Raw genomic sequence first — 18,015 nt, forward strand, 5'->3', positions numbered from 1 at the left:
CCACACTGATGAGGACAGAAAAATGGCGCCAACAGAAAGATCATGCGAGTAATCCTAACAGAATATGTAGGTGCAAATAAACAAGAAAAAGGGCAAGTAAGTGTGGAGGGTCTCAGGTAGGGAGCTGATAAGGGGACGATGGGAGTGTGGAAGGCACTGTGCCCGAAGCAGCCGGGACAACCTTGCCCAGGGGGAGGCTGTACATGGCAAATTGCACACAGGCCCAGAAGCCACTTTCAAGGGCAACTCTTGCATGAATCTGGACTCAAGGATTAGTAGGGGAGACTCTAATTGTTACCAGTGATCTCCCAAGTCTTAAAAACAAACACTGGCTGTGGCATTTCCTACACGCTGGCTGCAGAAAATATGGAACATGCAGAAAAGCACCAGGAAAAACAACAATCACCCCTAATCCCACTGCTCAAAGAGATTCACTACTAATGCCTAAGACATGCTCTGATGTGAACAGCCCAATATATTTTTGAGATTTAGCTCTACAGACTTGCCCTAAGTGATCCCATCCAGTCCCGTGGCTTTAAGTCCCTCTGTGTGCTGAGGACTCTCACATGTATACTCCTGAGTCTGACCTTTCTTCTGAACTCAAGTCCTGAGTCTTCAAGAATCTACTGGACATCTCTAACTGGATCTCTCATCAGACATTTCCAACTCAACATCCCCGCACAGGTGGAATTTTCCTGCTGTCTCCTCCTTTGTCTTTGCCCATCTCAGTCAGGCTAGCCTTCCCCCGGCTGCTGCAGCAGAAACCCGAACACCATCCTATCACCCTTCCTTCTCCTGACCCAACATCCGCTCGGTCAGAAGCCTGTCAACTGCCCTCCACAGTGTGTCTTACAGGAGCACACCTGTCCCCACCTCTACTGCTCCCACTCCAGTTCCAGCTAGCAGCCACCCGCCCCTGACTCCTGCGAAGCTTCCGGCAGCAGCTGCAGTGAATTCTCTTGCTCCAGACCGTTCAGTGGCTCCCTGTACACACTCTTCTCATGGCAAAGCTGGCCCTCCATCATCTGACCCTGGCCTTCCTTTCCAGCTTCACTTCAGGCCTCTCTCCCCCATAGCTCACCAGGCTATCCCCGTATGGACGATCTTTCTGTCTCAAATGTGCCAAGCGAGCTCTCACTCAGTTTTCTCCTTATGCATGCTAGTTCAAACTGCTGACCCTTTTCTTCTCTCAGCTCCCAGCTTCCGGAGGCTTGTCCCTGATCCTAAAAAAGCCATCTCCTTGGGGAAGCCTTCTGTGGTCAGTTTATCTAAAGAGGATACCCCCTACTGTGCTTTGGTCACGAGAGTCCATTTCTTTTCTTTACGATTTGTGACTCTTTCCTTTATTTTTCACTTGTTTATTTCATCCACCAAAGGATAAGCTCCCCAAGGGCTGGAATAAGGCACCTGTGTTACCAGTCGACCGTTACTGTTCCCTGTATTCCTGGGGCCTGGCCCAGGACGAGGTTAGTGCAAATCCTCTTCAGATGGATGAGCTCTAAGGTCCTTGACAACAACAGTGCCAGGGTCTGTTACTGTCCGTGGGCACCGCGTATGCCATGTGGAGTAGTCAATGCAACAGGCATGTGGATACATAGCAAGGGAATGGTAACCAAACCCCAAATGCTGTGATCTTCATGTTCTTACTGATGGGGCACCTGGGTGGCTGGTTGGTTAAGCATCCAATCTCAGCTCAGGTCATGATCTCATGATTCGTGAGTTCGAGCCCTGTGTCAGGCTGTTTGCTGTCAGCTCAGAACCTGGAGCCTGCTTAGGATTCTGTGTCTCCCTCTCTCTCTCTCTCTCTCTGTCCCTTCCCCACTCACACTGTCTCTGTCTCTCAAAAAAATGAATTAAATGTTAAAAAAAAAAAACCCACAAATTTTACTATTTCTGAATAGTAAATAGTAAGTTCTGAATAGTAAGAACCCACAAGTTCTTACTATTACCTCACTCTTGAGACCTTTATTTCTCCCCAGAAGGCTTCCCCTTTACCTGGTTGTACGTAGGTCTGGTGCTTCCTTGGACCTCTGGGCTTACATACAAAGCAGTGCCCACCATCCCAGTCAAATGACCTATGTGGAAGAAGGCAGAGGGAAGGCTTTCTAACAACAGGACTTAGGAGTTAGGCAAATTTTTGTTTAAAAAAAATAAAAGGTTTCTTAAGAGCAAGGCACGATCTGTTAACTATTCCCTGTATTTGGAGGAAGCAGCAGCATGAACTTCCCCAAGGCGTCATGCCTAAATCATGTATGGCCACACATTTTGTTCCACACGGGAAGTCTTGGCTGTTGCAGAGTGGCGGTGCCAGAAAGAACACCCCAGAATGCCCAGGTCATGAGGTAACCTCACATTGCCCCGTGGGGTAAAGTGTAGCTATCTATCTGTCGGAGTTAATTATGCTAAGGAAACCTCTAATTTCTCAGTCCAGAAGAAAATAATTATAGTGAAAATGGGATACAATTAAAGCATTTTCATGGTTTTGTTAAATTAAGGAGTAACTAATTTGCTTTAGAATAAAATCTTTACAGATGAAAAACAGGCTTCAGATTAAGAAATTTTACACTGTATAGTATACTTAAAGTTCTCCAAAGAAAGTAGATATATCTTAGAACAAGATGAAAAAATGATAATTATTATTTACAATAATATTATTTAGGGGCGCCTGGGTGGCTTAGTCGGTTGAGTGTCCGACTTTTGCTTAGGTCATGATCTCGCGGTTTGTGGGTTCGAGCCCCGCGTCGGGCTCTGTGCTGACTGCCAGCTCAGAGCCTGGAGCCTGTTTCAGAGTCTGTGTCTCCCTCTCTCTCTGACCCTCCCCTGTTCACGCTGTCTCTCTCTATCCTAGAAATAAATAAAAATATTTAAAAATAATAATAATATTATTTAAAATACTTTATTATAATAATATTATGATGATGATGATAATAAATAAGAGGGCAGGAGGGGGTACCTGGATGGCTCAGTCAGTTAAATAGCTGACTTCATCTCAGGTCATGATCTCAGTTTGTGAGTTCAAGCCCCACACCGGGCTCTGTGCTGACAGCTCAGAGCCTGGAGCCTACTTTGGATTCTGTGTCTGCCTTTCTGCCCTTCCCCTGCTCACACTCTCTCTCAAAAGTAAATAAACATTAAAAAAATAAAAATTACAAAAAATAATAGGGCAGGAGGAAACTTGGAGGCTACAAATATGTTCATGACATTGACTGAGATGATGGTTTCATGGGTATAAATAAATGTTATCTCCAAACACCTCAGGTTATATACATTATATTTGGACCATGTTTTGTATTTTAAAAAAAGAGAGTAAATGGGGCGCCTGGGTGGCTCAGTCGGTTAAGCGTCTGACTTCGGCTCAAGTCATGATCTCACGGTTTGTGGGTTTGAGCCCCGCATCGGACTCTGTGCTGACAGCTGGCTCAGAGCCTGGAGCCTGTTTCAGATTCTGTGTCTCCCTCTCTCTCTGACCCTCCCCTGCTTACACGCTCTCTCTCTCTCTCTCTCCCTCTCAGAAATTAATAAAACATTAAAAAAAAGAGAGAGAGAGAGTAAATACGGGATCAAAAACCTCTGTGGTCTGTTTTTTAATACACTACATGTACAGTCTTCTGGATTTACCTGAAGGGTCTGCTTTAATCAAGTGATCTGCTGTATCATCTTGCTTGCCGTCAGCCTAAAAAATAGAAGCAAGCCAAATATCACTCTTAAAAATGTTAACAGTATTCCACAGGAATAGCTTCTCCATTTCTAAATGAAGACTAACTGAAAAATCACACACAGAACACAGACTAACTAGAATAATGCTTTTTCTGAGCTTCAAATATCTTTTGTTTCGTTAGCCTGTTAATGCAGGACTTGATGGAAACCCAATGAGTCAAGAAGGGCATTTCGCTGTAGAACTCTTTCTTCATGGCAGAAAGCTCCAATAGCTTATAGAAACCAACATTGCAAATTCTGAAACAAAATTTACTAGGAAAATTAAGAGTATGTTACCACCACCAACAAACTCACTTTAACTTTCCCACTGCTACTTCCTTACCTGGGTCAATTTTTACTCTTCTTTGCCAGAGGCTGGTCACTAAATCTGTTCCCCTGCCACCGCGAGCACCTCTTAGAAAGCCTCACCTTTCTCTACTGTGCCTGTGAGAGCACCGTCTCACATGTCACCCCTAAATCAGTGTCTTCTGGTATCACTCCACAGGTTCCTATTGCAGGCACCACCATCCATAGCAGCACCTCTAACATGACTGCTATTAAACTTCCTTCCCCAAGAGGGGAATGTCAGGCACTGCTCCAGGCGCTTTATCTGTATTCTCATTTTCTCCCGCCAGCAACTCTCTGAAGTACATACTAGCTTTAGGTACATTTTATACAGGAAGTACTGAGAGGTTAACTAATTAACCTGCTCAAGATCACGCCACAAGGGAGTGGCAGGGAAAGAATTCTAGCCCCAGTCAGGGGGCCGCCAGAGCCTGTGCCCTTACTCACTATACTATAGTCTCCAGATGCCAAGTTACATTCTTTCGCTTGGAGATCAAGACGCCATCATCTGGACCTTCCTTGTCTTAGTGCTCTTCAAAATGCCCGGCTGCTGGGGCACCTAGGTGGCTCAGTCAGGTGAGCGTCCGATTTTGGCTCAGGTCTCTCATAGTCCGTGAATTCGAGCCCCGCGTCGGGCTCTGTGCTGACACCTCAGAGTCTGTCTGGAGCCTGCTTCAGATTCTGTGTCTCCATGTCTCTCTGTCCCACCCCTACTCGTTCTCGTTCTGACTCTCTCTCTCTCAAAAGTAAATAAACATTAAAAACATTTTTTTAAAAAGTGCTGCTGTTCTCCTCAGGCTGATACCTTCACTGTCCCCTTCTGTTTCCTCCTGCTTCTCTCCTAACCGCACCTTCTAGTTTTGCTCCTATAGTTGGGAGTTTTGCTCCTATAGCACCACTGATCCTGTTTTTTTTCTCTGACCACCCTGAGAACTAACTGTATGCACTATAGATTTTGTGCCTAGCAACTCTGGCTTAGGATACTTAAGACTCTTTCTCTGGCACTTAAGACTTGCCGACTAGAAGACTCCCCAGCTTTCCAGCATTGTCAGTGCTCCCCTGTGCCTCACAGCTTTAACCAACCAGGCAGCACGCTGGCCTCCAAACGATCATGTCTGTTCACCCCAGGGCCTTTGCTTACGCTGTTCTCGCTCTGGGATCCCTACCCTGGTCTGCCCACAATCTCAGCCTGTTGGACTCCCACCCACCCTTCATCTGAAATGCTCATTTCTTTATACCCCCTTTCTGGGTCCTCATAACTATACATCAATTTTCTCATGCCTTTGGTTTTATACCACTATTTCTCTTACTACACATTATTTCAGCTTTGCATGTTAAGTAAGTACTCTATAATATTGTGAAGAATAAAATAAATACCTTCTGAATTACCTGTTGTCTAGGACTTGTTCTTCTCATGTTTGTTGTGTGATTTGCGTTTTTGTTTTGCCTAACTGTGTTTCCTTAAATTAACTAAAAGCCCCTCAAGTGTAAATCATCTAGCCTAGTGCCTGGCATGGTAGCCCAAATGACCACAACATTTCATAAAGCACTATACGCCTCTGACCTAAGTCGCATCCATAAACCAATAATTTCATGTCTCTCAAGTGGAGCATCCTCGCTAAGATGTAGTCACTCCTTCAAAGCCTACGAGGTCATTGGTAGCTTGCCCCGTCACACTGGCAGAATTTCTGGAAGATTACACGACAGAGTTCAGTGAACCTCATAAACACGAATGTGCCACAAGACAGGACAATCAAGGCGCAGGGGGCCATTCTTCAGGCATAGTCTAATCTCAATAATACTCACCGTGAAGGCTAGATGGTCTGTCGCCAAACCAAAATCACCTATTTTCACGTGGTCATCGGAATCCAAAAAAATGTTGACAGGCTTCAAATCCCGGTGAATCATTCCCTGATGGAAGAGAGCAAAGAACAGTTTCCTAAACACCGTCTATAGTTACTCCTGTTTCCTAATTTCAAAGGCCAGGCTAGTGATGAGAAGCAGATGAGGTCTTTCGCCGCAGACCACACCGGTCCGGGCCACCTGGCCTCTCGTGCTCCCTCTGGACTGTCCTGCCAATGACCTTGCCATCAGCTCCTAGTCTACCTCCTGGTGGTCTTGGATCAGATCAAACCCAAATGTTTCTCTGGGGCATCGAAGGAACTAGGTTCCCAATCCTTCTCGCTTTGGCACCACAAAACCCTTGCTCTGCTTGGGGAGACACACACCATTTTTATCCCTTCTCTTATTTTCTTCACTATTTCTCCTGTCTGACTTGTTTCCTCCACTCATCTGAATTGTGCCAACAATTCTAAGGGCCAGCTTACCCACGGAGCCTTCCACAGCGATTCTAATTCAACTTGCGTCCCCAGCACACACCTAAGTGCTCAATGATTATCTGTGAGTGAACCTGGCTTCCTCCCCTTCCTAATGGTGTCCTCATGATGCTTATTGTTTCAGGTACCACAATAAAGGAAATAATTAGAATGTAATAAAAACCCTTATTGTATGATCTCTTCACTGGTACGTGAAGGTAAGTTTTGGCTCTTTCAAAAAACAGCGAGTCCCTTCACACACAGGGTTTGTCATATCCACGTGCCTGTCTGCATTTCGAAGTGTGGCACAGTATTACACACCCAGCAGGTGATTAACAGATGCAGAACAAGTTAGATGGAGAGGAGGAGAGGGCTTGGCACAAGCTTCTAGGAACCCAGGTGATCTCACAGCAAAAGAGGTCTAATGGCCATCATTAGAACTCATTTCTATTTCCAATCTTGCCAATCTTGCTGCACCATATCATTTATAAACTAGATGCATAAATTACAGTCCTGACTTTTCAGTATAAATAGACTACAGTATACACATTTTAAGTTAAAGAAATTCGAAGCAAAGGAAAAGTACTTACACTGACTAATCCATTAGATAATCCCATTTTCAAAATGTAAACAGTGTTTCATCCTGAAGCTAAGTCCTGAAGCTTCATCCTGAAGCTTAGCATTTACATTGACATGACAATTTTTAACTTTCTAAAATGACACTTTATACCATGTGGCGAAATATGTTTCTCAGTCTCATTTCTCCCCTTGCCAGGTGGCTTTCTGGTTTCTCCAGGTTCCTAGGAAGGACAGCACTAAGCCAACTGGAATCAAATAATGGAGCCTGTATTAATCACACCCTTACTTTAAACAACTCAAGGAATAATCCTTGCTTTTGATATGTGTTCAAATACTTCTACTTAACCCAGAGGTGGCAGGAATCCTGGTAAAGGGCCAGATAAATATTTTAGGCTTTAAGGGCTAGTCAGTCTCTGTCACAACTACTCAAACTCACAACTGTAGCACAAACACAACTATAGGCAATATGTAAACAATCATGGCCCTGTTCCAATAAAACTTTATTGGTGGACACTGAAATCTGAATTTCACAGAATTTTCTGGTGTCATGAAATACTCTTCCTCTTTTGATTAAAAAATTTTTTTTGAGAGAGAGAGAGAGAGAGAGAGAGAGAGAAGCGGAGAGGGGCAGACAGAAAGAGAGAGAATCCCAAGCAGGCTCCACTCTCAGCACAGAGCCTGACATGGGGCTTGATCCCACAACCCTGAAATCATGAACTGACCCAAAATCAAGAGCCAGATGCTCAACCAACTGAGCTACCCAAGTGGCCCTCTCTTTAAATCTTTTTTTTTTCACAACCCTTTAAAAATGTAAAAGTCATTCCTAGCTCACAGGTTGTATAAACGCAGGTAGAAGTGGAATTTGACTCCCTTGCCCCAATGTGCTGGCCCCTGAAAACACTTCAGTGTTTTCTTTGAACTTCGATACTTTATACCCTCTTTCTAATTTTCTCCCATCTCACAATATATTCTGTCATAAGTTTTACACAAATTGAAGTTTTCACGTATGAAATGTTATAAAGTTTACTTTCTCATGGATATAAGCCAATCCATCCAGAATCTCTCGAAAGAGTCTCCAGAGTCTGATGGTATCCTGATACAGCCCCTGGTCAATGGTGTCCCGCAAAGTGCTCTTCTCACAGTACTCCATCTGGGGGCAGGAAGAGAACAGGCAGCATCTGACTGTACAGGGTTTCAGTCAAGGACAGTGGCAATTACTGTAATCTTCCATTTCAAAACGTGTGACGTGGATTTTAAGTAATTAAAGCCTTAATTTTTTAATAATTGAAAACAAAAACCGACAGTATTAAAAAATTGTGGGGAAAGAGCAATAATCAGAGCACTCCAGCAGAACCATTTTAATCTTCACATTATTGTTCACTTAAAAAACATAAGACTTGTTTGAAAACCTCATGATAAATAATTTCATTATTTTTCAAATGATGAACAAACTGAGAATTACATAAAATTTTATTTGTTTGACAAGACTGTTTCCAAACCCAAATTTCCAAGAAAGGCTAATTAAAAATCTAATGATGTCGTTAGTTTTTCTCATTTGTACCTTTTTTCAAGACTTTATTTTTAAGTAATTAACCCAACGTGGGGCTTGAATTCACAACCCCAAGATCTGGAGTCACATGCTCTTGCAACTGAGTCAGCCAGGGGCCCCTCTCATTTCTACTTTAGATTAATGGCAATGACCTTCAAGTCTAGAGCAAAGCATTACAAGTATCAAGAGCCAGGACTCTTTCTCAGCCTTCCTTATGTATTACTGCATCAGAAACCAACGAAGTTTCATTTAAATATCTTAGATCAACACGTAGCATTTGGTTTATGAAACTAGCCTATCGGTTTCAAGCCAGTGCCAGAGTTAAGATTTTTCATGAAGAAGGATCTTACTGTTTGTAAAGAAGGGAACATGCCATTTTTTAAAAAAATGTTTTATTTATTTCTGAGAGAGAGATGGGGCACCCGGGTGGCTCAGTCGGTTAAGCCTCTGACTCAGCTCAGGTCATGATCTCGTGGTCTGTGGGTTCGAGCCCCACGTTGGGCTCTGTGCTGACAGCTCGGAGCCCGGAGCCTGCTTTGCATCCTGTGTCTCCCTCTCTCTCTGCCTCTTCCCTGCTCATGCTCTGTCTCTCAAAAATAAATGTTTAAAAAAAATTATTTCTGAGAGAGAGAGAGAGAGACAGTGTGAGCAGGGGAGGGTCAGAGAGAGAGGGAGACCTAATTCAAAATAGGCTCCGGGCTCTGAGCTGTCAGCACAGAGCCCGACGCAGGGCTCGAACCCACAAACCATAAGATCATAACCTGAGCCGAAGTCGGGCACTTACCCGACTGAGCCACCCAGGCACCCCGGGATTCCATGCCATTTTAAATGAGAGGAATACACTCTCGTGTTCAGATTAACTGCCGACAGATTCTGATGCCTCCTCTAGTCCTCACGAGGGCCTGAGACTCCCAGACCATGATCTGACCGCACCTCGGATGCATCTCCCTTATATGACTTATAACTGTGTGGAGACTAATGGCACATATTATGTACTTCACAGTTAGTGGTTTGAGGGACAAATGCTTTGTCATGTGAGTGGTACCTCAAAGAAATTTATGTTAGGGAATACTTAAAACCAGCTCCAACTGTAGGGAAGCAATCACCTAATTAGTCTCTTTGGAAACATGATACTTCTGGCACACAGGATGCATCTCACACTAAAAAAGATCGGCCTAGTTAAAGATACGACTCAAAATACTAATAATGACACACGGCCCTATTCACTTGGGGAGAGTCAAGTTTTCCACGTTGGTACGTGGCTGCCGCTCTGCTGTGTGAGCAGGCTTCAGTTCAGTGAAGCCTCACTGGAACTGGTGTACCCACAGCGCCTGTCCCCCTGAGGTTCCGGGACACTATGCCTAGAGCCATGTTGGTGTTTCTTCCTCACACGCAAGGATGTGTATGCGTCACTCCTTACTTGTCCAGACTCAACTGGCTAGGGTGGAATTTCTGTCCGTGCACAGTGTAGCATTTATAGAACTTAGATGGTTCTAATTACCCTAGAGATGTTATTTCTTTAATTTTTCACAAGTCACTGAGACAGCCAGATGGGGAACTGGAGGCACAGAACGCGCAAGAAACTCGCCTGAGCTCACACAGTTGTGACTGAGGGATCCAGAAGGAGCCTGAGACACAGCTTGAGTCCAGAAACCTATGCCGTCTCCTGCTATGGGACAGAAAGCAGGAGTTCAAGGCTGGGGGGAAGCCCCCATGTTAAAATCCTCTCTGGCCAGTTAATCTTGGGCAGTGCTGGGGAGCCCTCTTCTGCCCACCGTCTTACTCCAGCCTCCTGGAACATAACTGCCATGTCACCAAGACGCACGCGTGCCAGGCCCTACCTGGATATATAGGTAGTGCACAGCCTCGGTGGTCGCTGACGGCTCACTTTCATGGTAACTGTCCTTCCCATTGCAGTCTTCATCCTAGACCAAGAGGAACACGTGAGGTCTCAAGAACGGGAGCTGAAACGGAACGCGAGCATCACCACCATCAAGGCAGTGGTGCCCACCCCCACCACATGCATAGACATCCTGTTGCCTTTTAAGGGGAAGGTCTGAGTGGACACAACCACTGTCCTTTAGATACCTAAGAGCATTTAAAAGGCAACTGTGCTATTACCAGAATCTACTGGATAGTCTGCATGTCTGTCACCATACAGAATCGTGACGGGGACAATAGGGAACAGGCAGGTGTTGAAGCTGTGCCATCCGCAGAAAGATTCTAAGTCAAGTCCATTCTTTCTCACTGAAATCGGATGACTAATCGACTGAGCCACCAGGTGCCCCTGAAGGTTTCCATATTTTAATGGGAGGCTTACTTTGGAAACCGAAGACGAGAGATCCATCTTTAGCTACAACAACTTAAATGTGATCTTACCATAAGGCACATTGCCTCAGGGCTATGCCACCGAGGAGAAAGCACCAGCTGCCCCTTACTGTGGCTTGATTCTGTAGACGGCTTTTCCACAGAGTTATTTTCTAACTCTGGGCCCTTTTTTTTTAAGTTCTTTTTTTCTTCTAATAAATGTATTTAAATACTTCCCCTCCCCGCACCACCTGGGGAAACAGCACTGGCTGAAGAAAAAGCATTATGTAGCAATTGACTGTTTTTGATTTATAGTTTGCTTGTAGGAGCATTTTTCAACATTTTTCCTTCTTACCAAAGGGAAAAAAAACCCGACCTCTGTTCTGCAAACCATCCGGTTCTACTCCTGAATCATTTATATACCCTGAGGATTATCTACAGGAGACTGTTAATCTCTTGGAGGCTTTTACTCATCAAGTAGAATGCTCCTGGCACACTGCCCTTAACCAAGCAAAACCAGGATTGTAAATTTGGTGCTCCCGTAATAATTAAATGCATGACTAATGCTAGAACCAAAGCAGGAGGTTAGATTACCTACGTTATTATTCCCAGTTAAATTTATAATTTATAACTTTAAACCAAGAGGAGTTAGATTACTTACGCTATTATTCCCAGTTAAATTTATAATTTATAACCTTAAACCAAGAGGAGTTTAAGGTGGTTTGAATTAAAAAAAAACAAACAAACAACGAAGTACCTAAAAAACGTTGGCTCATGCATTCAACCCTCCTTCAACTCAACTTAACTGCTTATTTACAGGGCCTAAATATAGACTTCTTTATCTACACTGAATGCACCCTTATAACTGCTTTTAATTCTATTTTTATTCCTGGAAAATAAAGTCACGGCACTGGACCCCCTACTGTCGAAGTTTCCTCGCGCCAACAACTGATAGCTCTAGTTGTTAAAAAGCTTCCTTCTGCCCTCCATGCGCCAGCATTCAGGAGCTCTGCTGGCCTGGGTGGAGGAAGATGCAGAACTGAGTGGGGTTCAAGGCGTGGAACAGTTTTTCAAACTTTACAGACCATGATTCGCATGAAGAAATAGGTTTAGCACACCCAGTTCACATACTCACGGAAGACACATTATACAGCTCATCTTTACTAGTGCAACGCACTTTGGTATTCCCTACTCTTCTCTCCAGCATTCAAAATTAAGCAGAGTTGGTTGTGGCCCTCAAAATTGATTTCATAACCCGTAACAGGATCATGACTCTGTGTTAAAACACTGTTCTTGAGGATGGCTTGTGAGAAGAAAATAATCAAGATTAACTGGTCATAGAGACCAACATAAATTCACAATTAGGCTATTTAATTATTCAATTGAATCGTCATCCCCAACCACATCAAGTTTCCCCAAATCCTCTAGGAAATGGTTTGCATTAAATAAAAAACAAAACAAGGGGCGCCTGGGTGGCTCGGTCGGTTAAAAGCGTCTGACTCTTGATTTCGGCTCAGGTCACGATCTCATGGTTTGTAAGACTGAGGCCCTTGTCAGGCTGGACGCTGAGAGCACAGAGCCTGCTTGGGATCGTCTCTCCTCCTTCTTTGTGCACAAACACAGTCTCTCTCTCTCTCTCAAAAACAAAACAAAACAAAACAAAATAAAAACCAGCAAGTCCATTTACTCCTCTCTTCTACAAGCAAGCATGTTTATGTGGAGAAATTAAGGCCTATAAATAAAGACAGGAGTGGCAAGTAAATTAAATCATCGTGTTTTAAATCATGCAGTTTGTGGATGTGCATCTCGGAGTAGGCTTTCTTATCCCACCAGAGGTTTATAACATCAAACATTAGTTTCCTTACATGCCCACACCTGATAAAATGGTGTAATTTCTTTTTTTTTTTAACTTTTTTTTACAATTTATTTATTTTTTAGAGACAGAGAGAGGCAGAGCACAAGTGAAAGAGGGGCAGAGAGTGAGGGAAAGACAGAATCCGAAGCAGGCTCCAGGCTCCGAGCTGTCAGCACAGAGTCCAACGCAGGGCTCGAACCCACAAACGACATCATGACCTGACCCGAATTCGGACGCTTAACCAACTGAGCCACCCAGGTGCCCCAAAATGGTGTAATTTCTATTTACATATTTACCTGATTCTGACTCTTACTGTTCTCGTCATCTTCAAAGATGATATCACTGTCAGAATCCGAGGCAGGTCTTAAAAAGAGAAATACGGAAGAAATCAAATTCCCAGTTATAAATTCAACAGCTAAGACTTCTAGTCAACTGTCTCCAACTGGATAGAATGAAATCAAACCAGGAAAGTAACAGATGACCAGGGCAGCTTTGAGATGCATCAACTTCAGGATGGTAAGTATTGGTTTGGTTGCCCCCCCCCCTTTTTTTTTTTTTAGAACTGCAGCTGCCCCATGTCAAAACTCTAGGTTCGTTTTTAAAAGTGGGAAACCCTTATCCAAAAGAACACTCTCTGAAAAAAACTTTCTATCAAATGTACTAAGATGAGGTATTAGGAGGAATTTCTATTTTTCCTTTCTTCAGGGCCTGGATTTTGGAGATTTTTTTGCCGGCAATGGGGGAAAAAACACCTTTGGACTGAATCTGGTTACTTTTTCAACATGAACACGTCTGTCTGTGTTTGTCAACGCGGTGACAAGCCCGGGTTTCTTACTGAATCCCCTTCCCCCGGGGTGGGCCTGGCAACCCCGCGGATGCTCTTACAGAAAGGGCTGCGAGAAGACACCGTCGTGTTCATCCTCCTCATCTTCTTCGTCGCTGCTGGAGCCCGGGCCTGCGGCGGGGAAGCGGGCGCTGGCCGAGCGCTCGCCCGAGGTGCTCCACTCCACCGAGCTGAGGATGGGCGGTGGCGCGGTGGCCTCCACGCTGCTGGGGCCGTCCGGGCCGCTGTGGTGTGCGGGCGGCCGGGACAAACCTCGCCCGTCCCGGGCCTGGGGCGTCCCTGGGCCAGACTCCGAGTCCAAGGACGGCGTCCCCAGGCCCACGGGCCGCTCGTATCTCTCGATCCAGGCGTTGTAGTAGCGCACGATGTTCTCGTGGTGCAGGCGCGACAGCAGGGTCACCTCGCCCTTGATCCTGCGGAAATGCCTGCTGGCCGGGTTGATGGGGATGCGCTTCACCGCGTAGCAGCAGCCATCCAGCTTGTTCTGCACCTGCAGCGAGAGGAGTGGGAGGAGCCCAGGGCAGGTCAGTGGCTCAAAGCCAATCCTGTACCTCCTCGCCCCACCCCTCCCAAGGTGAGCCCGCAATTCTGAGTGAGGACAATAGCTACAGGGGCGAGCCACCTATGGCAACCTCTTGAGCTGAACCAAGTCTTGACTGCCAAAACACCAAAAAAATCTCACCTCAAGTGACAGGTGTACTTAGCTTAATAATGAGAGACCTGGAGAAAATATGATCTCCGTTTGAATCATTAATTTTACTGACAATCATAGTCCTGCTTTCCCGATTTCACATCTGCGATCTCAATTTCAAAGAAATTGTTGAATACTGGGGCGCCTGGGTGGCTTAGTCGGTTAAGCGTCCGACTTTCACTTAGGTCATGATCTCGCGGTTCGTGGGTTCAAGCCCCGCGTCGGGCTCTGTGCTGACTGCCAGCTCAGAGCCTGGAGCCTGTTTCAGAGTCTGTCACTCCCTCTCTCTCTGACCCTCCCCTGCTCACGCTGTCTCTCTCTCTCTCCCCTAGAAATAAATAAAACATTAAAAAAAATTTAGAAATTGTCGAATACTGATTATTTTCCAGATAACTGGGTGGCTCAGTCGATTAAGCATCTGACTCTTGATTTTGGCTCAGGTCACGATCTCATAGTTTGGGAGTTCAAGCCCCAAACTATAGAGTCTGGCTCTATGCTGACAGCATGGAGCCTGCTTAGGATTCTCTCTCTCCCTCTTCCTGCCCCTCCCCTGCTTGCACTCATGATCTCTCTTAAAGAAATAAACTTAAAAAAAATAAAATACTCATTATTTTCTAAAACCAGTGTAACGTTTCAGAATTTTAGTTTCTCTCCAAGTTTTTTTTTTTTTTTACGCTTAAAGTCACTAAACACAAACTAAAGTCCAAAAATGTTAACTTGAATGGAGATTCAAAGTCTCAACTTATAGGGGCGCCTGGGTGGCTTAGTTGGTTAAGCGTCCGACTTTCGCTTAGGTCATGATCTCACGGTTCGTGGGTTCGAGCCCCGCGTCGGGCTCTGTGCTGACTGCCAGCTCAGAGCCTGGAGCCTATTTCAGAGTCTGTGACTCCCTCTCTCTCTGACCCTCCCCTGCTCACGCTGTCTCTCTCTCTCTCCCCTAGAAATAAATAAAACATTTAAAAAAAAAAAACAACAACAACAAAGTCTCAACGTATAAAGCTGTGTAAACTTGGTCAAATGACTTAATTTCCTCCTCTATAACATGTCATGTATACCACTTCTCTTACCTCAAAGGTGACTATGCATATGGATTAAGTGAATGAGGTGAGGAAAGCACTTACAAGCAAGGCCTTACGAGAAAGGTGCTCAGTAAAAAAAATAATAATAATTGGTTTGAACACAATTATGCTCACTGATTTTATGAAGACTTATAATTGAGGAGTGCCTGGGTGGCTCAGTTGGTTAAGCGCTATGACTCTTGGTTTTGGCTCAGGTCATGACATGATCTCTTGTTTGTGGGATGGAGCCCCATATTGGGCGCTGCAATGACAGCTTGGAGGCTGCTTAGGATCTTCTCTCTTCCTCTCTTCTGCCCCTTCCCTGCTTGCTCTCTCTCTCTCAAAATAAATGAACATTAAAAAAAAATTATGACTGACGACATGTATTAAGACTAGAAAAATGGGATTAAGAACACAATGAAACAAAAACAAGAAAAGTACAAGAGCAGGTTTCAAAGTCAAGTCTCTACATCCTGCGGAGAGGCGTCTCTTCACAGCTGCACTCTGCCGCTGGGTTGACTGAAGTAGCCTTTAAAAAATTTTGTTCACTAGAACATTCCAGACCCCAACATGCAAGTAAACTGATGAAAAACAACAACTTGGCCATGGGCGGAGGGAGGAACTAGCTGATTATAAAATATAAAACAAAGCCTCATTCTCAGGTTCATATTAGTATAATAAATAACTTCTAGGAAAGAGAAAAGAGTACTATTAAATTGTTTCAGATTTCCTTTGTGTGGAAACAGTGGCAAGAAACATGCTTTTGAGTAAAAAAGATCTAGGCTTTTTTTCTCTTTTTGCTGGCTTTCATCTGTTCTTAAAAATTTTTTGTATTTTTTTTAACGTTAATTTTTTATTTTTATTATCTTTTTTGAGAGAGGGAGAGAGAGAGAGACAGACCACAAGCATGGGAGGGGCAGAGAGAGAGAGGGAGACACATATCGGAAGCAGGCTTCAGGCTCTGAGCTGTCCACACAGAGCCCGATGCAAGGCTTGAACTCATGAACCAGGAAATCGTGACCTGAGCCGAAGTCAGATGCTCAACCGATTGAGCCACCCAGGCGCCCTAGGTTTTCATCTCTTAATGCATGTACATAACCTCATGGAAACTTGTCTGAACAACACTTCCCTCATCAGAAAAGGGGGATTAATACTTATTTCGTAACAATGTCATGAACTGAAAGATAAGGTTTGCGAGCCACTTACCACACGACCTAAAATACGAAATTTGCTCCAAAAAGCTCTAAGTAGCCCTGTGTTGTTTTACTGCCAGGTTAATAGAGTAGAAGACCGTGCAAAGTCTTCAGATGGTTTTCAACCTCGAGTCTCGGAACATATCATGAACGCCTGGAGTCACTGACCAGGGTGTGGAGCTCGCAACACTGCATACTTCCAGGAATTCACTTATTAAAATGGAAAGGTACAAAAACCATACTCGAGCCAACAGTTACTGAAATGCTAGATTACTAAACAGAATGCCCTACCTTAACCCGGAAATAGAGATGTAGTATGAGGACTATGGCCTCTGGGAAGGAAAAACCACAAGAAAACTTAGGGGCTTAAATTACTAGATGTTATTATATGAGCCTACCCATTATTAAAATGAAGCTCGGTAAGGTTTGTGTTCAAGAAGCTAAAATACAAACACATTAAAGGGCTCGATCAAAATTATAATGGGAGTTAGAGGAACAACATATACATCAATCATCTACTCCCCTGAAGATCACTGTGATTATCCAATCAGGGTATCTGCCTGATTTAGATGGTCTATTCAACCATCCAACTAGAGTATCTATATTTTCATGAAGAAAGTTGACCATTTTCCATGAAATTCTAACTTCCTTTCAGAAAACTCAAGATTGTCTTTCTGTCCCTGATTACCACAGAAAAACCTATTTATTTATTTATGGGAGTGTAAAAGGCCTTCCACAATAATCTTAGTAACCCTTCCTAATAACTCTCTCAGAATCCTAAAGAGGCATATGCCTTCTTGATGGCAGGCCATTTTATTCTGTGAAAGATGACAGGTCTTATAAGGATTTAATAGCGTAATATTAGCCTGGGTCTCCTAAAGTCAAAATGCCAAAAATGGGCCATTTTATTCGTGAAAGATGACAGGTCTTATATGGATTTAATAGCATAATATTAGCCTGAGTCTCCTAAAGTCAAAATGTCAAAAATTACATAAGAGCAGCTGAAATCTCTTTCTCAAGGGGTAGGTAATCATGAGTCTCCCAAATAGACCAGAAAGCAGAAGAGAAGACTTAACAATAGGGCACCCTCATAACACACCATTAGTTTTCTCTCTCAGGAGCAGCTGGAAAATACAAGCCACTGGGGCCATTTCCCAGCGAACTCCACCTCAGTGCTAACCTCGCAGCCCTTTTATCCATAGCACCTCTGAGAGGCAGATGGGACAAAAAGGACAATTTTCTTTCTGAACCAAAACACAGTAAAATGGTCTTCACGGAGAGGTCCTGGCTCCACTTGAAATGGCGTTGTATCACGTTAATGCAGTTATCACGTTAATGGACTGCATCAGGCAATGGAGGAGGCACGATACATTCTTAATGCGTCCAGGGTAACTTTCAAGCCTTTGACTCTGCAAAGGTCATGATGATCATACTTTCAAATGGCCGTGCTCACTTCTCTCCCTACTCTCAAAAAAGAACTTCCTAGAGAAAACCCAAACCAAAACCAAAAACCAAAAAAAGCAAACAAAACCCAAAAAGCAAAAAAAATCCCTGTGTGCAGAAATGAACAGAGGAGGAGCTCT

At 44.1% G+C, this 18,015-nt stretch overlaps 1 protein-coding gene across 3 annotated transcripts in view; it reads right to left on the bottom strand.

Moving 5' to 3' along the window:
* The window catches only part of EIF2AK4 (eukaryotic translation initiation factor 2 alpha kinase 4), a 97,834-nt gene that overhangs the window by 40,795 nt on the left and 39,024 nt on the right, over nt 1–18,015 (bottom strand). For all 3 annotated transcript variants that reach the window (XM_077764698.1, XM_077764697.1, XM_077764699.1), the window contains 7 exons: nt 13,532–13,980; nt 12,943–13,009; nt 10,326–10,409; nt 7,963–8,085; nt 5,848–5,952; nt 3,619–3,673; nt 1,996–2,075 (listed from right to left, as the gene is read on the bottom strand). In XM_077764698.1, the coding sequence (XP_077620824.1) occupies nt 1,996–2,075; nt 3,619–3,673; nt 5,848–5,952; nt 7,963–8,085; nt 10,326–10,409; nt 12,943–13,009; nt 13,532–13,980 (963 nt within the window). The remainder of the gene's footprint in view (nt 1–1,995; nt 2,076–3,618; nt 3,674–5,847; nt 5,953–7,962; nt 8,086–10,325; nt 10,410–12,942; nt 13,010–13,531; nt 13,981–18,015) is intronic.

The sequence above is a fragment of the Crocuta crocuta genome, unplaced genomic scaffold (assembly GCF_008692635.1).
Source record: "Crocuta crocuta isolate KB4526 unplaced genomic scaffold, BGI_CrCroc_1.0 scaffold102, whole genome shotgun sequence".
Taxonomy (NCBI): Eukaryota; Metazoa; Chordata; class Mammalia; order Carnivora; family Hyaenidae; genus Crocuta; species Crocuta crocuta.